This window comes from Chelonia mydas, chromosome 1, assembly GCF_015237465.2.
Source record: "Chelonia mydas isolate rCheMyd1 chromosome 1, rCheMyd1.pri.v2, whole genome shotgun sequence".
Lineage (NCBI taxonomy): Eukaryota > Metazoa > Chordata > Testudines > Cheloniidae > Chelonia > Chelonia mydas.
This window is the reverse complement of record NC_057849.1, coordinates 38,668,960-38,692,672: the sequence shown is the minus strand read 5'-3', so window position 1 is coordinate 38,692,672 and position 23,713 is coordinate 38,668,960. Positions and strand designations below refer to the sequence as shown.

At 42.1% G+C, this 23,713-nt stretch overlaps 1 protein-coding gene across 2 annotated transcripts in view; it reads left to right on the top strand.

Annotated features, from left to right (window-relative positions):
- The window catches only part of ARHGAP20 (Rho GTPase activating protein 20), a 91,324-nt gene extending 69,922 nt beyond the window's left edge, over positions 1-21,402 (top strand). For both annotated transcript variants that reach the window (XM_043530121.1, XM_037890505.2), the window contains exons 10-15: positions 9,412-9,590; positions 11,775-11,936; positions 15,021-15,130; positions 16,232-16,421; positions 18,397-18,511; positions 19,326-21,402. In XM_043530121.1, coding sequence (XP_043386056.1) covers positions 9,412-9,590; positions 11,775-11,936; positions 15,021-15,130; positions 16,232-16,421; positions 18,397-18,511; positions 19,326-21,073 — 2,504 coding nt within the window. In that variant the 3' untranslated portion in view covers positions 21,074-21,402. The remainder of the gene's footprint in view (positions 1-9,411; positions 9,591-11,774; positions 11,937-15,020; positions 15,131-16,231; positions 16,422-18,396; positions 18,512-19,325) is intronic.
- The last annotated feature ends 2,311 nt before the right edge of the window (positions 21,403-23,713 follow it).

Genomic DNA, 23,713 nt, shown 5'->3' with positions numbered 1-23,713 from the left:
ATGTAAATCAGCTTAACATTTATTTCAACTCATTTAACGAAAATAACTAAAAAAAAAAAAAACCCACCTGAACTAATATTATTAGAAAAGACAACTGACCGTCGCATACTAACACAGTCTCAGTAATTTGGTGAATCATAACCAGCAATAATGATTATTCTTGGATAGGTTTTTAGGAGATCAGATTTATTCACCATGGAGAATTGAAAAGATTCACCATTAAACTAGTTTCAGAGTAGCAGCCGTGTTAGTCTGTATCCGCAAAAAGAAAAGGAGTACTTGTGGTACCTTAGAGACTCAAATTTATTTGAGCATAAGCTTTCGTGAGCTACAGCTCACTTCATCTGAAATCTTTATTCCATTGTTTAGATCTGGTATCTCTTTTATAAATGTACATTTAGGGTAAATCGGTTGAATATTTCCAGATTTACTATAAACCCTGAATTTCTGAATTAGATGGGGATGAAACCAAGTAAAATCATCAGGCAGGAAGATTTTTTTTAAAAGTGGGTGGGGGAGGTGGTAAGGGGTTGGAAAACGGACCAGGAGGGAGAGTGCCTCAGATAGAAAACAGCATCACACTGCTCTGTTGAGCCTTGCCGATCCATAGGTGTAAGGGGCCCCTGGTCCGGTGCAACGATTTGCTTGGAGTCAGGACCTCAAGGTAGATGGTGCTCCCTGTGCACTGGAATCATGAGTATCTTGCCTTCCTCTTTAACTTTTAAAGTAGCAGGGAAGGAAATGAAGTAGTCCAAACCCAATCCTTTGGCTAGGGCTCTTGATCTATTTAATTTAGCCCTTTTTTCCAGCATGTGCTTGGTGTAATCCAGGGAAATCATCAGCCTGTGTCTTTTCCATGTTAGATTTTTCAGTTCATGGGCTTTTTTAAGAATGAGTTCCTTAATATTGTATTTTTAAAATCTTATAATTATGGCCCGGGGCTTTGCATTTGGAGGGGGTTTGGCGCAAGAGAGCGGTGAGCACTCAAAATTTCTGAGTTTGATTGGGGCCAGAGACAAAAGTGCTGGCAGTATGGTGGATAAAAATTCAACAGGCCTCCCTTTTTCCAGTCCCTCTGGGAGACCCATGAGTCTCAGATTCTTCCCTCAAGATCCTTAACCACCTTCTGTGGTGCTTTAATAGTTCTTTCCTATTGCTCTGCAGTTATATGCATTCTACTCACTGTGTCTTCTTGTGAGGAGATTCTGTTCTCAGCGTCCTCTAGTCTTGATGCCAAGCCTCGCAAATTAGTGTGGAGCGTACTAGTAATATGTTTGATCACCATTGTATCATCATATCTTTTTCTGAAGATCATCTGTTGACTTGAGATTTGTTGTAGCCAGTCCATATTTGCATCTGGTTTCAGAGAGGCAGCCTCTCCCTGGTCAGCCATCCTGGCTGCAAGGGGGCTGCCGAACAGCTTCTGCTTTTTGGTATTTTGTAGAAAGTCTGGAAATGGAGCAGCATCCATAACGGTATTACATCGAAAGAAAAGAGTTGTAGAATAATATCCGATGAAAATTAGATGGCAGGAGGGGAAGTGATGGCTGTGGATTTTTGGCGGTGAGGAAGGAAGCTGTTAAGCGAGGCATCTACTGTCCTCCAAGTTTCAGAGTAACAGCTGTGTTAGTCTGTATTCGCAAAAAGAAAAGGAGTACTTGTGGCACCTTAGAGACTAACCAATTTATCTGAGCATAAGCTTTCGTGAGCTACAGCTCACTTCATCGGATACATACTGTGGAAAATACAGAAGATGTTCTTATACATACAAACCGTGAAAAAATGGGTGTTTACCACTACAAAAGGTTTTCTCTCCCCCACTCCACTCTCCTGCTGGTAATAGCTTATCTAAAGTGATTACTCTCCTTACAATGTGTATGATAATCAAGGTGGGCCATTTCCAGCACAAATCCAGGTTTTCTCCTCCTCCCCCCCCCCCCCCCCCCCGCCCCACAAACCCACTCTCCTGTTGGTAATAGCTTATCTAAAGTGATCACTCTCCTTACAATGTGTGTGATAATCAAGGTGGGCCATTTCCAGCACAAATCCAGGTTTTCTCCTCCTACCCCCCGCCCCCAAACCCACTCTCCTGTTGGTAATAGCTTATCTAAAGTGATCACTCTCCTTACAATGTGTGTGATAATCAAGGTGGGCCATTTCCAGCACAAATCCAGGGTTTAACAAGAACATCTGAGGAGGGGGGGGGATAGGAAAAAACAAGGGGCTCGGCAGCTCTCCAACACCACTTTCTACAAGCCATTACCCTCTGATCCCACTGAGAGTTACCAAAAGAAACTACAGCATTTGCTCAAGAAACTCCCTGAAAAAGCACAAGATCAAATCCGCACAGGCACACCCCTGGAATCTCGACCTGGGATATTCTATCTACTACCCAAGATCCATAAACCTGGAAATCCTGGACGCCCCATCATCTCAGGCATTGGCATCCTGACAGCAGGATTGTCTGGCTATGTAGACTCCCTCCTCAGGCCCTACGCTACCAGCACTCCCAGCTACCTTCGAGACACCACTGACTTCCTGAGGAAACTACAATCCATCGGTGATCTTCCTGATAACACCATCCTGGCCACTATGGATGTAGAAGCCCTCTACACCAACATTCCACACAAAGATGGACTACAAGCTGTCAAGAACACTATCCCCGATAATGTCACGGCTAACCTGGTGGCTGAACTTTGTGACTTTGTCCTTACTCATAACTCTATTACATTTGGGGACAATGTATACCTTCAAATCAGCGGCACTGCTATGGGTACCCGCATGGCCCCACAGTATGCCAACATTTTTATGGCTGACTTAGAACAACGCTTCCTCAACTCTCGTCCCCTAACGCCCCTACTCTACTTGCGCTATATTGATAATATCTTCATCATCTGGACCCATGGAAAAGAAGCCCTTGAGGAATTCCTCCATGATTTCAACAATTTCCATCCCACCATCAACCTCAGCCTGGTCCAGTCCACACAAGAGATCCACTTCCTGGACACTACAGTGCTAATAAACGATGGTCACATAAACACCACCCTATACCGGAAACCTACTGACCTCTATTCCTACCTACATGCCTCCAGCTTTCACCCTGACCACACCACACAATCCATTGTCTACAGCCAAGCTCTGCGATACAACCGCATTTGCTCCAACCCCTCAGACAAACACCTACAAGATCTCTATCAAGCATTCTTACAACTAGAGTACCCACCTGCGGAAGTGAAGAAACAGATTGATAGAGCCAGAAGAGTTCCCAGAAGTCACCTGCTACAGGACAGGCCTAACAAAGAAAATAACAGAACGCCACTAGCCATCACCTTCAGCCCCCAACTAAAACCCCTCCAACGCATTATTAAGGATCTACAACCTATCCTGAAGGATGACCCAACACTCTCACAAATCTTGGGAGACAGGCCAGTCCTTGCCTACAGACAGCCCCCCAACCTGAAGCGAATACTCACCCGCAACCACATACCACACAACAGAACCACTAACCCAGAAACCTATCCTTGCAACAAAGCCCGTTGCCAACTGTGCCCACATATCTATTCAGGGGACACCATCACAGGGCCTAATAACATCAGACACACTATCAGAGGCTCGTTCACCTGCACATCTACCAATGTGATATATGCCATCATGTGCCAGCAATGCTCCTCTGCCATGTACATTGGTCAAACTGGACAGTCTCTATGTAAAAGAATAAATGGACACAAATCAGATGTCAAGAATTATAACATTCATAAACCAGTTGGAGAACACTTCAATCTCTCTGGTCACGCGATTACAGACATGAAAGTTGCGATATTACAACAGAAAAACTTCAAAACCAGACTCCAGCGAGAGACTGTTGAATTGGAATTCATTTGCAAATTGGATACAATTAACTTAGGCTTGAATAGAGACTGGGAGTGGCTAAGTCATTATGCAAGGTAACCTATTTCCCCTTGTTTTTTCCTCCCCCTCCCCCTCCCCCCGACGTTCTTGTTAAACCCTGGATTTGTGCTGGAAATGGCCCACCTTGATTATCATACACATTGTAAGGAGAGTGATCACTTTAGATAAGCTATTACCAGCAGGAGAGTGGGGTGGGGGGAGAGAAAACTTTTTGTAGTGGTAAACACCATTTTTTCACGGTTTGTATGTATAAGAACATCTTCTGTATTTTCCACAGTATGCATCCGATGAAGTGAGCTGTAGCTCACAAAAGCTTATGCTCAAATAAATTGGTTAGTCTCTAAGGTGCCACAAGTACTCCTTTTCTTTTTGTCCTCCAAGTGGCTCCCAGAAGTGGACTACTCACATTCTTAAGGTTAAGCATGTACTTTAAGTACATCTCTGCTTCCATTAATGGGAATAATAATACTCTTGTCTGTATAGGGCCCAACCCTGCATACTCTTGCACACACTGAGTGACCTCAGTGAGACAGACTACTCAGAGTGCCTAAAGTTAAGCACACGAGTAAGATTTTGCAGGGCTGGGGCCTTAGCCTGTAGATTCATTGGGGCAGGGACTCCCTTAATATGTTTTTTTTACTGCAGTTAGCATCCTGGGACCCTGATCTCAGTTGTCACTTCTTTGTGCTACTGTAGTATTAATAATCGTATAAAATCATATATATGTAGAATTTCTGCACGTGCCTCACCAATTATTTTTATTTCCTGGATATCATTTCTCAGAGTGTATGCCTAGAACACCATTTTTAATGTATCTAGAAATTAAATATACGAGGGTTTGGTATGTGTATGTATTGCACATTACACAGGAAATTTAACTGCATTTTATATATCGTAAAATAATTTCCTTTCTCCCCCTCAATGTTATGCAGCATCTATTACTTCATGGTATATTTTAGGAATGAGGCAATTAGTAAACCGGTTGTGATTAGGTTTATAGGCCCAGCTTGGCAGCTGACATTGACTGGCAAGAGAAAATAGAAATGCAAATCAACTCTCTCAAGTTCTGATGCAGACCCATTATCAATAGCGCTGTGTAAACTATTGGAGAAAGCAAGACTGCCTCTGGATCTGAGGCTTGGGGCAGCCCATGGATGATGCACAAGCATTGTGCAAAGTGGCAGTAAGAGAGGCTATTTATTTATTTTTCCACTCTCCTCCTCAGATGATTGAGCAATACATCATTTTAAATTGCTTTATCTGTTTGCAAACCTGATTAACTTGTATGCTGCAGGATCCACTCTCCTTTTCTCTTCTTGGCTCCACTCACAGATTAGTTTAGGAAATGGATAAGGAGAGCAGCACAGAGGCTAGTAGCTGACCTTAGGCTGATCTTGAAATCAGAGGGGCCAAAGGCTATGTGGTGGTTGTTGTTGTTATGTAACCGCTAGGCACAATTCTATCTATGTACCAGAAGAATTCACAACAAAGGGCGAGATTTGTCTGTGCTGTATGTAAGGTAACAGGTGGTCTGGTTCATAATGCTGCACCTCACTATTGTAGGATTAATCTCAATTTATTCTCTTTTCCATGAAATAGGATAAAATAGTTGACTTGGAAACTGAGTTTATACAGTGTCCCCTAAAACTTACAACTGAATTTGTAGCCAGTTAGGGATACAATTGGCTCTAAACATGGTGGTTGTCCACACACAACATGGTTAACATACAATTAGCAAGCACAGAAGCATAAGTGTTTCAATCATGTATCACTCTAGGTCACTGGCAGAGGTGAAATACTTTCACATTGCATAGACTATATCCCCTAATAGCGCCATTCTATACAAGTTGGCCTCTCCGCATCCTCCTCCATCACTGTGCATTAGGACATATTTGAGTCCACTGAGCCATGTGGTACTGGTGCCACAATCCCCCTACTGAGGCAGTATGGAAATCATTGCCTGGATTTTCCCATAATGCCCAGGTACACACAGAGGCAGCCTGGTAGGTGGTGACATGTGAACACAGTTAACAAACGATTGTAATGTGAAAAAAAGTTGCTGTGTGGACAGAATTCAACTCTGTGTGTTGTAACTGAGTCAGGTGGCTGTGCCACGACCTGGTTACGAAAGCATAGTCTACGTACAGCGTGGAAAGGACCTACACGTGTGTGTTCCTTCTTTAGGGGCCTTATAGCACGTCACATCGCTAGCTAAGTTGGTTGCAACAACGATTAAAAATGCTTGTAAGCTCTTGTCTATCAAATGAATATCATAAACATGTATTTGCTTAACATTTAACTTCAAATATTTGAACAGTGTGAACTGTTTGTCTGGCATCCAAATTGTTCTGTAATCATCTGGTAAAAAGGAGACCAGAGTACAATAGATTGGTCGCATCACAAAAATAGTCTCATAAACTGTGGAAGCATTCAGTAATTAAAGATTTGGTCCAAAAAGACCCCAGATGGTTCAATAAGTTCCAGAGGTTTTTTTAGTATTCACACTGTTTCTTAGTAGTTCATGAAATGGGGGAAATCCAGTCACATTGTGTAGCACCATGTTGATTAGAACACTGCATGTGAATAGGACTCCCTGCGCCTAACTTAAAATGTGGACAACATGTCCTGAACATGTCAGTATCGCCAGATTCACTAACACTGAACTTATTTGCAACAAAGGTGCTATAATGTGTTCCCCATTTTGGTCCAGAAGAACCCAGTGGCACCAGATTGTTCTCAAAATGGCATTGTCCACATACAGTGTGACCTCCCATCCAGCTCCATGGAGGATGCCATTTTAAAGAGCAAAACAGTGTCCTCCGTGCAGTGTGGCCTCTCGCACAGTGCGTGCATGGCCATGCTGGCAGGGACTGAGTACCTGAACTTAAAATATCCAGACTGCACCACTGCCTAGAGGAGGAGACCCTAGGAGTACAAAGTTTGTGTTCCAAAGTATGAAAGTACTGCCTTCAGTACAATGAATACGCTGCCTGTCTTTCAGCCATGTCGGTGCTTCTCTCTGTATTTTAACTTAGCACATGTTTAAGCAAAGAAAGACCTTACATGTCCCTCCATCCCCCAACTCTTTTGCTTGATATCTCCCATTTCCTTTTGAGCTGTAAATGAACTAATATTGCGGTAGCTTTACTGTCCTTAAAATCTCTTTGTGGCCACAGGATGTTTCTTCCTGATGTTCAGACATTGTCAATTTTTGACACAATGCTGGTGTTTCATTGTTTTAGGTAACTTGTTGGTTTCTGTCCCAATGTTTTCAAGAACGTTGAATTGGTACTCTTCAGATAGGAAGAAATCTTCTCCTGGCTTGACGGTGAGATTTAAGTGCTAACAAGCCAGTGACCAGGTGGAACAGCTGTTTCTCCAGGGCTTTGTTCTCTGGTGGTGGCTCTACAGAAAGTGTTTTTGACAGGGATATACCAGCATCCGAAGTAGACCTCATAACACTGGGCTTAGGACTCCTGCTTAGTTTGACCAGTGAGTTATTGCCTTGCGGAGCTGGAGATAAAGAAAAGTTTGCATTGAGATTGTGGCAGCAGAGTAGCTGAGCCAAAGGAAAGGGTGAAATTTTGTTAGTTGCAACATTGTTCATTTACTTAGATACATTTCTGAAATTTCATAACAGTTTTTCACCAGAGTGGGGGTGACCTGTCTAAATTCCAGATTGGGTAATAATTCTGCTTACCTAAATTCCCCTTATAGTTTTACCTCTGTTCTACTCACTGATCTAGACAATTAACAATAATAATAATTGTTGGAGTGCACTGTTAAACACATGCTGTTTCTCTCCCAAATGGTGGCTGTATTTCCTTGAAATGGTCTTTTTTCATTTGCATAATTTTTTAAATGCTTTGGCCTATTGGAATTGAAGGAAATAACAAGAAGCTAGTAATTGTTCCTAATTTTTAAGATAAATTCCCTTAAGTTTTAATATATTATTCCTTACTCTCCAAAATAGAAACTCTCCTTAATTGTTCCTTTCAATGGGCTCAATATATTTATTGCAAGAACAGAGCTTAAGTATATACTCGCTATTGTAAGAACAGAACTCTCAGTGTAGTAAACCTTAGATATGCCTATATCTTGTTCAACCATAACAAAAATTGAGATTTTAGGCATTAGAGGTTAGTTCCTTTCTTCCAAAGCGTGACATGTGAAAGCACAATCTTAAACTTTGTCAGGCTTTCTTTCATGAAGCTTTGGTTCATTTTAAATTTATATCCTTATTTTTTTTATGGAAAGTATTTTTCATCAGGTTGTAATGTTAAAACGTTCAAGTTTTGAGTTACTCTAACTTTCCTGTCAAATTGTAATGAAATGAATTCCCCTACTCCCAATGGGAATGTAATCTCCTACAATGGAATGATGTATAACAGAAGTCACTAGTGATGCTAAAAGCATGTGTGATAAAGTACATGATATAGAAGTCTATATTGTACTGAAATCCATGGTTATAGAAGTACCATACCTGGATTCTAGCAATGTAGAACCCTTCCGTGGGATGAAAGAGCCAACATATGGAAAGGTTCATAGAGGTTTAAGGATCCTGTAAACCTGAATCAGATGACTTTGGAGACAAAAGAAAAGGGAAAGTGTGTGTCTGTTTTTCTAGCTCATATTTCCACCTTAAAATTGCCAACACAGCCCTCCAAAATACCCTTTGCTGTTAAGCCAGAATTTATATAGAATGACATAGATAAACATGAGGGAATCCCTTTTCTATTTAAGATTGCCTTGCTTTCCTTCTCTTTGCTGCAAAGAAGAGCTTCCATCAGTAGTGCAGTTTGGAGTTTTCACTGTTACCATACCTCATGAAAACCATCAAAATGAATGAAGAATAACCAAGCCCGTTGGTGTGTTGGCATCGTGATGAAGTGCCAGCTGGAAGATATTGATTACAGAGCAGGCACTGGTTCTTGAGCATTGGTCAGCAAATGCTTGGAACAAGTACACAGATATGCTCACTCTGGGAAAAAGAGTTGAAAAAGCAACTCTGGGTTTTTCTATTGGCTTTTAATACTCCTTCCCCCTTCAGCTTACGCACTGATGTTAGTTGTGCAGAGGCTGCTCCAGCCCATTGCCAGTGGGAACTGGAATGCCAAGATACAGCAGCCAGCACAAGAAGAATCTCTTCTTTAAAAAAGAGGCTCTGTGGTTTTTGTGCAGGTGGATGGGAACAATCAAGATGCATGTAAACTCAGTGGACTGATTTTCTTAATCCTACATTTAGAGGTAAGAGTTCCGGCTGCAGCTTAGTAATGCAGTGCAGATCTGTGTGATCCTTTTTGAGTGCTTGGATGATAAGGCATGTTCTCTGCGTGTGCATGTACCGGGATGCACACTAATGGAATAGGCTGAGCCAGACCAAGGAATTAGTTGTGTTCATGAAACTTTTTGCATCTGAAACTATAGCAACTACTACAAAACAGATATTGGAAACAGAACTGAAATACATTTCTTCTAATAAACACCTTACTTTTCCCCCAGAACTAAGCCAAAAGCCATTTAAAAGGAAAAGATCGATCATAAACTGGGCCTTTTGGCGTGGTCCAGGCACTCAGCTGGACAATATACCACTGTCTCCAACGTCTCCTGTTCCAGGGAAACTCTTTGGTCTGTCGCTGCCAACCATCTGTGAGAATGACAATCTGCCCAAACCTGTCTTGGTAAGTCACGGATTCTGGGCTGGCTATTAAATATTTGGGATTTCTTTGCATAGTAAACAAGAAGGTTGGGGGTTAGGTAGCGAGGACACTGAAATGATCCTCAGTAGAGAAACCAGGAGGAAACATTCTCTCCAGTTTTGAGACAGAACTTTGGCTGTCAACACAAATTGCAGTAAATGTTTGTAAAATGTGGTCAGACCTGGTTAATACAAATCAGTCTGCAAATTGTATGTAATCAGGCTGAAGCTTTTTAAAAACTAATCTATCTTTTCTGTATCGGCCTGGTTCTGTAACTCTTACTCATGCAAGTAGTCCCATTGAGTACTCCTCGGTAGGAGTATGTACTACTCAACAGAAGTGTTATGGAATCAGGCTCCTAAGTCTGAGGGCCAGATCTTCAGCTGGTGTAAATCAGGGGAGATCCTGTGAAGTCAGTGAAGCTACATCAGTTTACACCAGTGGAGGATCTGGCTCTTATGCTTGCCCTTGGTATGTTCTCCCCACATCACCCAGGGATGTTCATACCAGGACTCTTCAGTACATTCCAGAGCACTTTTTGTTTTCTAGCTGCAGTCTTTACGAATTTTGATAATTTTAGGGTATCCAATTTAACCCTCCAGAGATGAGCTGCAGTTTATCTTAGGAATCTGTTCTGGAACTATTGGGTCCTTCAAGCCCAGTGCAGCCACTGATGTGTTCTGAGAATCTCTCTCAAACTTGAATCCTTTTGGAACTGTTGTTTGGGAAAAGTAAAGTTACTAGGTGCACGGACACCACTTGGTACAATTAGTAGTTTGAGTCTGAAAAACTTGTTTAAATCCCAAAAAGTAACATTCACGCAGCATCCTTGGAGAATGAAACATGGCATCTGGGATGCTGTATGGAGAAGGCAAATCTGAGGGTGTTAAAGCCCCACGCAGGTTGAGAGTCTCTGCATTAAAGCATTATAACCTGCATTCTAAATTCAAAGGGTTGTTTTAGTTTTTACCCTACAGAAAGCAAGTCAAACCATTAACTCGTCACCCTAAAACATTGACCAGTTTTGTTTGACCAAACCTTTGTTCTCAAGTTGAGAACTTGCCTTGTAGGATTGAGCTCTTTTTTAACAAATGAGCTCTAAATCTTTGCAAAGAAAAGCCAGCAATACTCATAGCAGTATTTCTCGTGAATGGTGCCCCTCTAAAGGTATTTGCACGTAGATGGACAGTTGGCTCCCAACTTACAAAAGAGGAGGAATGTTAAAGAAGTAGACTATAAAAATAGTTTCCATTTGGCATATTTGCATTGCTGCACTTCAGGAAGACCTCCTCAGCAGCCCAGACTGCGAAATTAGCCAAAACCTACTTCTCAGCCATTACAGTTATTATAACTCAATTTAATGATGATATGTTCTCCACCAGCCACCATTCCCCTGCTGTTGGCTCAGAGATCCTTACTTAAAACAAACAGTACTTGGCTGCTTTGTGACCTACTTATTTTCCTTGTTCTGAATAGTTTGGTCTTCAGACAAACGTGTGTGTATGTGTGTGTATATATCACTATTTTAAAAAATTCCTAAGCAAAACACTCCGTGGAGTAAAGTACAGGTCACACAGAGTAAGGGTGGCAGAGTAAGGGCTGACTCTTAATTAGGATTTAGAAGTGCAGATTAATATGAAATGAGAAGCCTACTAGCTATGATAAAATTATGTTAGGCTGTTCAGGCTACAAATTGATCATCAGCTGAGTCAGAAACCTTAGCACATAGTTTGCAGCATTGCTGCAACAAACAGGTGAATGGACGTTTGACACCTCCCTGTGAAGCATCTGGCTGTAGCCAGTGTCAGACAGGATACTACACTAGATAGACTATTGCTCTCTTCCTGTACAGCAGTATAAACTGGCTAATGTTTGCACAGTGCTTTGAAGAGGTAATGTGCTAGATCAGTGTTGAGTAGTAATATTATATTGGGTGAGGATATTCGCACAGCTTGTTTGAAGAACTCAGTGCCCCAGACCGTAGCTTTAATGAGGGTTGGGTGGCAAAGCCCCTGGAGTAGAGAATATACCCTGATGTGTTTTTGACTTGTGAACCTTTGTAGGACGTGCTTGCACAAGTGGAAAAGGATAAAACCACATCTTAATAGTTAACAGATAAAGAATCTGTATGTAAGGAAGGCTATCTGGCTTTTTGATTTTGCACAGGACATGCTTTCCTTCCTTTACAAAGAGGGGCCTTTTACCAGGGGTATTTTCAGACGCTCAGCAAATGCAAAATCCTGCCGAGAGCTTAAGGAGAAGCTTAATTTGGGAGCTGAAGTGCACCTAGCTTGTGAATCCATATTTGTGACAGCCTCCGTGTTTAAGGTATGCAAAGAGCTTTACTCCTCTCTCCCTGAGTGCGGGGGGTGGGAGGAGGGATATGACAACTAGTCAATTTGTTTTCTGCAATAGGAGTTTATTTAAAAAAAAAAACAAAAAAAAACTTGCCTCCGATCTCATTTAGAACCTGATCCTCCAAGTCTTCTAGCTCTCCTTAAAGGCAGTGGGAGTTCTTTGCAGGGTTAGGCTCTTATTCTGTAAAGATGCTATAAACCTACAAGACTCTTGAGGGTATTGTGCTTCCCAAAATATTCAGGTTCATTTCTCTGTGGATTATCTTTGCATAAGGACTAGTATGTTAGTAATGGTATTGTTTCATGCAGAGAACATCCATAATTCATAACTAGCCTATCTGGGAGGTTTGGGAGAGTTTAGTCTGATTGTGTATTTGTATATAAATCTCAAATATGGACTGGCGTATTTGCCCTGTTTTTTTATGACCCTTCACATGTTTACATACAATGGGAGCTTGTAATCTCCATTGCTATATGTTCAAATAGCGTCTCTAGTAGGATTTTTTTAACAGAGAATGCTATTCCTCTTGCCGCCATTTCTGATGCCTATGAGTTGTTGCCTCTCATCTTGTTGCAATGGTCCGCCCTCTAGTGGTTGGAGGCCTTAAAATGTGCTGCTGTTACTACCGGCAGTAAATGGAAATTCTCCATTAGCTCAAGAGATCTTGAACAATTCAAGCAATGAAGTTACATCCTTGCCTTGGGGTTTGCATGGAATCAGATTCCTCCTCATGCTGTGCTGTTGCTGGTAATGTTCACTGGAAAAGAGAGATGCTCTCTAGATAATATGTAGACGTAAGGAAAAGCACACCACCTCTTTTTAAAGAGATCAAATGGTGGTTGTGGGAAACAGCATCTGCTGGTTTTGGAGTGCACAGAGGAGAAGAAAATAAGACCTGCATGTGGAATAATATCTGTGCGTGTAAAGACGGTGAAATATCTTTCCCCAAAATTTTTCACAAAAGTGTTTTGGTTTCACCCTTGTAAATTGGTTGACACTCCTCAGATTTTGTTTTTCTGCACAATTTGACATGAGTTTCTTTTTCTTCAGCTAGAACGTTTGAAATTTGTATTCTCAATATCAAAGACATTGAATGAATTTGACTCATGCTTGCACCTTTGCATACCACTTTAGACCTTCAAAATACTGCCTAAATGGAGTCAAAATGGTACTGATCCTCTGCCCTGGCATACGTTTCACCTCACTTTGCCCATTTTTCACATCACAATAGGGTTTGTTTTGTTTGTGGGAAAGTGGCCTGTTTAAGGTTTAAAACAAACGTATGAAACAGGGCAAAATTTTGGGGGTGAAATGAGCCCACGTATTTTGTTTGTAGCAAAAGGGGGGAGAAAAAGCATTGTAGTACTTTTTTCCATTTCATTGCAAATATTTTGCACATCTAGTGCTCAATCCGTCAAAGTGCTGAGCAGCGTGGCCCTCACCCAGCAAAACACTTCAACATGCGCTTAACTTTAAGCATCTGAGTTATCCTATTGGCTCCAATGGGACTATTCGTGTCCCTCAAGTTAAGCAACTGCTGAAGTGCTTTGATGGATCAGGACCCTGTTTGTTACCGCAAATTTTAAGTGGCAATCATAATTTTCACTGCAGTCGTCCCAAAAATAGTTGTGGGAAAAGGGGGTGTACATGTCTGATGTCAAAGAAAAGCCTGTTTGTGTAATATGCATCGTAGACGTGGTTCAAAAGTTCATGTGGCAAAGTCAGAGTGATCGGCTGAGTAAGTGCTAGTTGTACATTTAAGCTGCGAGGAGAGCGAATTTTCCTGCCACTGGAAAACTTGACAGAGAACTGAATTAATGTACCATGCTCCGGGCGGACTTGTCCCCTGATTCACTTTGCTTTAATGTTCTTTGGGAGTGTCCATCTCAGACCTTGTATCTAAAGAGTTTCCCTAAGGTGTGGGTCAAACATCAGTGAAGAATATTTCCTGCCACTTGAATGAGGGAGCCATGCAATATGCAGCTACTCTGGTTCATTATTTATACGAACATTGGAGACCAGGATTGAGCTTTGTGTCTGTAGTTCAGGGAAGTACAAGTCTTACTTTGAAGAGAATGTGCAGGCAGAACTAACTAACTTTAATTTTTATAATCAAAATCAATCTGTTCTTCAGCAGTACTGTGACGGTCACAAACTGAACACAAAATAATTAGTGCATAAGCACATGGTAATATGGGCCCAATTCAGCACCACTGAAGCCAATGGAATTTTTACCAATGATTTCAATGGCTCAGGATCAGGCCCTATAGGAAAATTATTGTAAAACGTATCGCTTGTCTACACTAGACATTTGTACTACTTTAACTATACTGGTACAGTTAAGGTGGCACCGCCAACTTGTGACTACAGCTATATCAGTATAAAGGTGCTTTATACGAGTGTAGCTACTCCCATACAGGACGGGGAATAACTACCAGTATAAGTTGCCCTTATACTGTTATAACTACATCCACACTAGGACTTTTACCGGCATAACTACTTCGGTTAAAAATTACCACCCCCAAACCAGTGTCGTTTTACCAGTAAATCGTTTAAGCATAGACCAGGTCTTGCTGTGACACGTGTAGGAAAGCAGCTGTGCTTTTGTAGTCTTCTCTTCATTCTTGGAGTGCAGCAAGGGTGTGCTCCTTGCTTAGCCAGATCCGCGACAAGCACTGGGAACATTTTGCTGGGATAAATGGGGATTGAAGATTTTGCTGGGATCAGGTGATGAGCAAACTGCAGGCGTCTCCCAGTATCCAAATAACTGGCCCCCGAGCTAATTCTCTGGTGCAGTGAAAACAGATAAAGCATCAGAAACGCATCCCGGTGGACAGAAACGGTTCAGGAGAGGGTATGAAAATATTCATCCTCAACATAATTCAAAATTTTTCTTAATGTGAAGAGATTTACTGCTTGCCTCAGCGGCTCCATGCACCCCGGCCCGTGCTGTCCCAGCAGTGCCGCGCGTTCTCTCTGCCCCGCGCCGCTTCTCTTTTCCCCTCCCCCGCCTGGTGGGCTCACGCGGTTTTGTTGTTCCTCTCTTGGAATCAGGATTTTCTTCGGAACATCCCAGGCAGTATTTTTTCATCCCAGCTCTGTGATAAGTGGGTCTCTGTGATGGACCAAGGGAACCATGAAGAGAAGATAAACGGCGTCCAAAGGTAGAGTTATTTATACTGTCTCTCTGCAAAGTCCACAGAAGCGGAACCCTGCAAATGGGATTTTTGACAGGCCCCAGTTAAGGAAAGCATTTAAATATGTGCTTTAGTTACACCCCCCCCCACCCCCCCCCCCCAGTTCAGAAGACACATAAGCACGTGCTCAAGTCCCATTGGCCTAAATGGGACTTAAGTCCGTGCGACAGGTTAAGCACAAGCTGAAGTGCTTTCCTGTATAGGGGCGCTTTCCTAAATCCTGTCCTCAGTACCTGTGTGCCTGCTGTGGGAGTACATGCCGGTAAGCGGATTTCAGTCATTTCCTTTCACCAAGTCCACAGGAGGAGAGTGTTTATAAATATGCTCTCGAAGACCAGGACTTCTGCCTGCTGCCAAAATGGGCTGAGTTTGATTTGGGTGGTGCAGGAGCTTTGGCAAAAGGGGCGCAGCAACAATTCAGTTCCGCTCCTCTTTACTTTATTTTATTCTTTTTGCATCCGTTTCAAACTTCAGTGGCTGTTCTGAAGCCAAGATTGTGTCCTAGTGAAATATTGGAGTCTGGCAATGGCGGAGGCCCCATTGCCGAGGACGTTAAAATTAGACTGGGCAAAGCACTAGTCCGTTTGTCCCAGGGACGAGCATGCGGCATGCAGGCAGGAGGGTGGACTAGGCGACCTATTAAATGGAGCCCTGCCAATTTACGTTAACAACTGGGTATCCAAAGCAAATGACTGAATTTTGAAATGGAGTAAACCAGTGAGTTGACAACTAATTGAACAAAAAAACCAAATAAAGGTCACAAATTGTACATGTGCATTTATGTGACAGTGCAGTGTTAATTATTTCTTAGACTAGTTCACAGTGTATCAACCACTATTCTGAATTACACCATATTAGAGGAACGCACTGAAGTTTGAGTAATGAGAGATCACTGTGGTACCTGCTGGGTCTTTTCTGAGAAGCTTTTGAACTAGAAACCATTTCCCGCTCTAATCACGAGTCCACATTCGCTCCCTCCGATTTCTGTGGTTTCATCAGATGCTAACTCTAGTGAGTGTGGGGGGGAAGTGCTTTCTAAAATTGCTTTTTATGGGTTTTTTTTTCCAGGCTAATAGAGCAACTCCCCAGAGCCAATGTGGTTCTTTTACGTTACCTCTTTGGAGTACTACACAGTATAGAAAAGCAATCTGAAGATAACCAGATGACTGCATTTAATCTAGCTGTGTGCATCGCACCCAGCATGCTGTGGCCTCCTGCTCCCTCTAGCCCTGAAACAGAAAGCGAATTCACCAAAAAGGTGAGTGAAACCACAGTTTTGCTAAGGAATCTCTATGTTCAGAAAGGTGGTGGTGATTAGCACCAATACAGATCAGTGCTTGTCCTCTTCAGAGCCCTCTGCAAACATTAAATAATTCATCCCCACTCTGTCCCTGAAACAGAGGGAGTGAGATTATAAATATCCAGTGCATTTGTAACTATCACTTCCTCCTAGAGGTGCTGTTTAATTAAGCTGGTCTTAGAACAGTTTTCTCTGTATAATCGTAGGAATGGAGGGTGAAAAGTGACCTTGAAAAATTATCATGTCCAGCCCTCTGTGCTGAAGCAGGACCAAATAAACCTGTAAGGAGGTCGGGGTGGAAAAGATGCAGAGGAAGGAGCCAGCCGGCAGTCAGTTGGCTTGGGGCTTCGGGGAGCATTGGCCCCAAGGAGAAGATTGTAAATGGCAGTAGGGAAGGAGCCAAGTGGGATCCAAGCACAATCAATCTATCCAATTACCTCCTTGGCAAGATGGTGTTGCTGAAGAGGGTGGGATCTGGCACCATTTGGAAGCTGTTCATAAAGGCAACAATATGGATGAGCCGAATGAGAAGGATGCAAAAGCAGAAACTTTTAAATACTAGTTTGAAAATCCATCCATTGTAGGTTCATTTCCAGCTTTGGGGGAAGAAGGGTGTAGATGCAGAGGCCCTGTTATGGCAAAATTGGAGGCAGTTGCCTAAAGGTAAAAGAAATTGCATCTGCTGGAAGCCCATTTATCCTTAAGAAACTAACCTAGTTCTAGAAGTGTGTCGCTGGGGGACTGGCTGTTTTCATAGGGCTTGGATGTGGTGATCTGCTAGGGGTTACTGTGCCATAAAAGTGGGGGAGTTCCTGGCTACTGGGAGGTAAAGGCAGGTCAGGATGCGTGGATGGAGCAAGTACCACTCCATTCCCCTCCACACATGCCCTGTCCTCCCAATGTGATCACCTGCCATCATCTGCCAGTTTCCTACCCTTCCTCTGGTCTGTGCTCCAGCCTGGGAGAAGCTGCTGACCTTGGAAGGCCATGCTGTGGGTGGGAAGAACTGGTGCAGAAATGACTGCATGCCAGAGCCAGCGGGTGAGAGGAGGTAGACAGGGAGCATGAGGCCTGCAGGGATGGTGTGGGAAGTGATCTGGTGCTTAGTGAAGGGGGCTAGAGTTAGCAGAGGCTCAGTCTGTGCAGAGGGAGAGCAGGAACTATGGTGAGGGAGGCTACAATGGTAGTGAGAGGGGAAAACACCGGGGGCAGTGCTAGAGTGCTCGTCTTCTGTCTCTTATAGTGCAGAGCCCTTTATTACTCTTAGTGTTAATATGAGCACAGGGAGAGCAAGGATTGGTTTCATAATGAGAGGTACCTACATAGGGCCATTCAGATGTTCCAGGGAGTCTTGAATGATCTTATAGATTTGGCTGTTCCTTTATCAATCTCCTAACAGTTGTGTTGAGACCAATGGCTGGAAGTTGAAGGGAGACAAATTCAGACTGGAAATAAAGTGGACATTTTTAACAGTGAGGGTAATCAACCATTGGAACAACTTACCAAGGGCTGGTGGATTCTACATCACTGGCACTTTTTACATCACAGGTGGATGTTTTTCTAAAAGGTGTGCTTTAGCTCAGACAGGGAGTATTTGGGGGAAGTTCTATGGCCTGTGTTACACAGGAGGTCAGACTAGATGATCACAGTAGTCCGTCTGGCCTGAGAAACTCTGAAACATGTCCAGAGGAGAAACCCATCTAGACCTGCTTTGGAACAAATCACTACCTGCAAAATTTAGCACGTGCTGGGTAAATCCAAGGCTGGAGCACCATATAGAGTATCGGCAGAGAGCCTGTAACATGATATTTGGGAGCAACCTTTTCATTCAAAGGAAAAGCACATAGGATTGGTTTTGTTACCAATCTATACTCCTCTCAGCTCAATAGTTCAAGATCTGTATAGAGATCTCATTGCCATTGCTTTGTTGCAGGTTTCTATTCTGGTACAGTTTCTAATTGAAAATTGCTGCAGGATTTTTGGAGAGGAAATTTCAACCCTCTTTGGGGACATACTGATACGATGTGACAACAGAGAGGATGGCTCAGGTAACATATGTTTCATTCATATTAGCTAAACCCAGCCAGTCAGAAGATTCGGTACATTCTTAGGAAGGCTGTTATTTTCCATTCATATAATGTGTCCATCCAAAATATTCAGATGTACACAAATGTGTACGCAAACATGCACTCTCCCTTCGTCAGTGATGGTGATAGTTATGTGATTTTTATCATGCACCTTATACTATTTCAGTCGCTCTTTTCACTCCTTTTGGCATGATGTACATAACTCACTTTGCCACTCCTGAGTAATATGGTTGTCCCAAACTTCTCATGTAGTCTCTCTAGTGTAATGTGGCTAAATTCTCCCTTGGTTACACCACTTAAAATCTATGGGCTTGAGCCTAGTTGCTATGCTGTAACTGAAACTAGAATCTCTCTTAATATATTGGATATAAACTGTCTACGTTCTGGAGCACAATAAAATTACACCCTGGTTTCTTCACATATCAGAGCAATTGAATTGAATGTTCATAACATTACTGATTTAATAGCCTGTAATTGATGTATTATCCATAGGTTGATTACTAGGGAGTATCCATAAATCCATCCCTGTTCAGCACGGCACTTAAGCATGTATTTAAGTCCCAATGCTGCACTGGGGAATAATAAAATTAATTTCTATTCCATCTTAAAATGATCATTTTGGAAGAATTCTAAACTTCTTCCCATTTGGCCATGTGTCAGTTTTAGGGACTTTCCAAGGACAAACAATTACCTAAGGGAAAGAATGCTTTTGAAACAAAATGTAACTCTGTCGTTTGATCATGGACATGCTAATGCTGCTTTCATCCTCTTGCAGATTTCTCTTCCTTTCATCTGAATGATTCTTCTTATGACAGTTTGGAAAATGAGCTGAATGATGATGTTGACTCTTCATTTAGTGACTTGATCAAAAAACGAGGTCAAGATAACAGGAGCCGGGACTCAGTTTTGACTCTGAGTGATTGTGACTTGGACCAGCCTGAGGTGGAAGAAATTAAAATTCAGCTGCCACCCAAATCAAAACCAGTGCGAATTTCTACTGGATCACACCATGAATCTGCGTTACAGGATCACTCTGAGAATGAGTCTCTTTGCTCCAGTACCTCTGGCTGCTCATCAGTAATGGTCCCAGATGCTCCCAAAAGCTTGAGAAGACAGAGACGCTGCTCAGAGCCAACGATTGGCCTTTTTGCCTCTAAGTTCAGCCATCTCAGTGGGGTTCATGAGAATGCCGTACGTAAAGCCAGCTGTGATGCAGTGCTGTCGCACGTAGATGAAGACTGTCTCAAGCAGCTTCGTTCATTACAGGTGGAAGGGCAAAAGCTTATTAATCAGAGTTTGGTTATGGGTATTGATGTAGGTCAGAGTGGCACCGTGGGCCAAAATGGTGAAAAGAAAGACTTGTCCAATTGCCTCCTGCCCCCACCCCTGCTGAGATTAAATATTTGCTCAAGAACTAGCTGTTCTAGTTTATCTTCTCCCGGAACGTCCCCATCTGGGTCCTCAATGAGTTCCTTGGACAGTGCTTTCTCTCAGTTTTCAGACAATTCAGTATTTACTCCAACTGAGACCTCCTCTCCTTTGGATTGTGCTTTTCAGCCTCAAAAGAAACATGGAGAGCTTTCTCCTGAATTTAACCCTTTCTCTGGAGTACACCTGGGTGCTGGCCTCAGTTCTTTTCCTAACCAAGCCAGCAGCAGCAGCTCCGTTTGTGTTAGAAAAGAGAGTCAAAAAAGCCCTGTAACTCTTCATCCCAGCACATGGCTAAAGAACGGAGCCTCCACGATGAAAAATTGGACTCTCCGAAAAAAGGAAAGAGTGTCCAAGCAAGAGGAGAAAAAGAAGAGTGTTGTTAAAATAACTTTGGAACCACAAACGGATTCTTCAGATGCATCAGAAGATAACTTATGTCAAGAACAACGGCAAGTTTTAAAAACACTTATGTCAACAGGAGGAATTAATACTGCGGAAACAGTGCAGGAGGGCAACTTTTCTTCTTCCCGGGGGAGTGGGCAGCTATGCAGCTCTCCACTTTGTTCAGGGGAAGCCAAAGACAAGAGACTAAAGGCGTTGGGGCTTTTGGCTGAGCAAAGCAAGGAGGAGGAAGAGGAAGAGGCAAACTCTCTATTTGTTCAGTCACATAAAAGACAGCTGTCCAACACTTTCACTCAGTGCACAAATCCAAGGGCTGAGCATGCTCCTGAGCCAGAGGATGTCAGTGCTGGACGTGAACTTTTCATCAAGGACAGCTTAAGTAAGACTGTGATTTCCACAGACTTAGGAGGCCAGCAAGTGACAAACTCCAAGAACAACAAATCTTTGCCAAGCACTGAATCAAAAAATATTGATGATGAGTCTAAAAGGGGCTTCTCTCGGTCTCCAAAAACCACAAAGGCAGTTGATGACTGTTTGTTTAAACCTGATGTTAATAAATGTCTTCAGAAATCAGAGGAAGGGACCAAGACCATGTTCCAAAATAAAAAGGAATGGCCAAACAAGCATTGCAGCGATCCCCAGTTTGAAGAGCTTGACCAAAGGTTTTTTGCCGAGGAATCTTACGTTTAAAATCACCACCTTTGGGACTAATGTCGGATCTGCTTAGGGTTTGATATCCCAAGAGACGAATTTTCACTGTGGGGGGGCTACAGAACTCATCCTGTCATTATGGGAATTATCAAATTAACTTCCCCACATACTAATATTGTGATTAACTATCTTCCTAGAATCTGGGAAGGTCCCAGGAAATTGTTAAGAGAAGCACTCAGATCCAAGACACTAGCGAGTGCAGTAGTGTGTTTGATATAGAGTCCTCCTCTTGACCACTCATGTTAAGCCTTGTAGATGTAAGTCGGTGTCCTTTGTGGTTTTGATGCAGTATACATGGTCAGCATAGATTCCATAACTGTGGTATTCTACTACTGGTTTGAAACTATGATGGTTTTTACTTTCATTGCCCTCCAAGGAAGAAGTGTCGTGCTTTGTCTGTTAACAAGGTAACTGTACAGTAGTTCCAGTCCTCTCCATCTTGCAGCAAAAGAAGAAAAACAATGTAAGCTTGAAAAAGAAATGACATTAAATGCTGAAGCTTGTAACTAACAACTCCCAACTCTGTGTGTATCGTTTATTGTGCTCCATTGGGTGTTCTTTTTATGTTTAAGTTGTGAATATTTTATTAATATTGCTGTAAAATGGCATGTATCATTGCAAGCAGAACACATGTAATTTTATTATGCGCCATCTAAATCATCTTATAATATATTAAAAGTAATGCATTATCTAAAATGCTTTGAGTTTGTATAATATATCTTGATAAATTTTGCTATTATATATGGTCTGAAATAAATGTGTATTTTTGTACTTGCAGAAACTGCTGCTAACTTTACAAATTCCGTTTTTGTTGTTACGGCACTGGTATTGGTGTATGCATTCAATGCTGTACATTAAATAAAATCCATTCTGTCATAAAGTCAACCAAAACAATTTTCCAAATAACCCTTCAGTTCTTTGGCTTTAAAGTCACATTTATTTACCAGTGGATTGTGATGTTAATGATGATGCTTAAAAACCTACTTTGTTTTCCTGTTTTTTTAATCTCTAGATTTTGACATTTGCTTCTGTAGTAAATGCTTTTGTTTTGTTTACTAGAAAGAGATGGTATATTTCAGTTTTGGCAAAGAGAACAAGCTGCAATGTGAATACAATGCAATGGAACTTCGGAGGTCAGTGCTACGGGTTCTTTCTTGCCTAGTGATATCAATGGGAATTTTGCATGGGAAAGGATTGCAGGATTTAGCCGTTACTTTCTGTACAGCACCATGCATATAAAGTGTATCTCAAACATATTGCAGAACTCAACAACCTGATAATATAGTTAAAGAATAATTCCTCTTCCCCTTCTGCTATTCCCTAAGAGGCATATTCAAGAGGCATCCGATGAAGTGAGCTGTAGCTCACGAAAGCTTATGCTCAAATAAATTCGTTAGTCTCTAAGGTGCCACAAGTCCTCCTTTTCTTTTTGTGAATACAGACTAACACGGCTGCTACTCTGCAACCTGTCATATTCAAGGGAGATTCAGGCGTTTTCAGCGAGCTCTAAAATGAGATGAAGAGTCAAGGATAGGGAGAAGCAAAAGGGCCTTTTCAGATAACGTTGTTTGCAGTGTTGTAGCCAAATTGGTCCCAGGCTATTTCAGATAATGGACGTTTGGCTGGGTAATGGATCCTGTATGAATATTGGCCCAATTTTACAGAAGGCTAGAGGGAAGGCCAGTGCTTCTGGAATAGTATTGATTCAGTTAGTAACATTCCCTGTTTAAAAATGGCTTTCGCCCACTTCAGATAGTATTGATCAGTATAATAATTTCAACACTGTGTCATATTCTGTCACACTGGGGCAAGATTCCAAAAGCACCAATGGCACTGAGGCGCCTAAGACTCTGAGGTGTTTTTGAAAATGTTACCCACTGTCTAATGCTACAAGCAGCTGCAAAGAGCAGTCTGTGGAAGCTCTGCATCATTTCACCAGGCAGAGCATGCAATCTGTCTGCATATCTGTCAGCTGGAACGACTAAATATGTTTAGGAATGTCTCTTGTATTGAAAATATCTATTCCAAGGCTTACCATTTTGGGACCTGATCTTGCAAATAGTTTATACCCACGATTGTAGCTACATCTACGGAGACCCACTGAAGACACCAAGACTTCAGGCAAGTAAAACTATACTTGCAGATATAACTGTTTGTGGGATCAGGCTTGTAACCACCATCTGTTCTCCCTCATAGTCTCATATATAGCTACAGTTACTTGATTAGAAGTGTAATACACAAAATCTGACCTTAAAACCTTCTCGTTCACAAGGATAAATTCATGTGTGTGTGTTCTGGGTCCTCGTATTTAACAGCACTACAACTCATCTCCCTTTTTAAAAGAAAAGAGAAAGCCCTGATGCTAGTTTTAAATGACAGAAGGAGCCACTCTGCATTCCTTTTCAAACTGGTCAAAATTGCATTGCCAGGCAATTTTCAATCAAGTAGCAAACATTGATTCATTGCACCAATAATAAGTGTTAATAAAAACAGTCTTTGCAACATAAGCATTTTGTATTACCAGTCATATCTTACCACAGTGATTTTTCCCTCCTAGTCTAAAGTAAAAGTACATTCAGTGCTGCCTGGATGTGAAACAGATTGAGTTTGCTCTTGAGC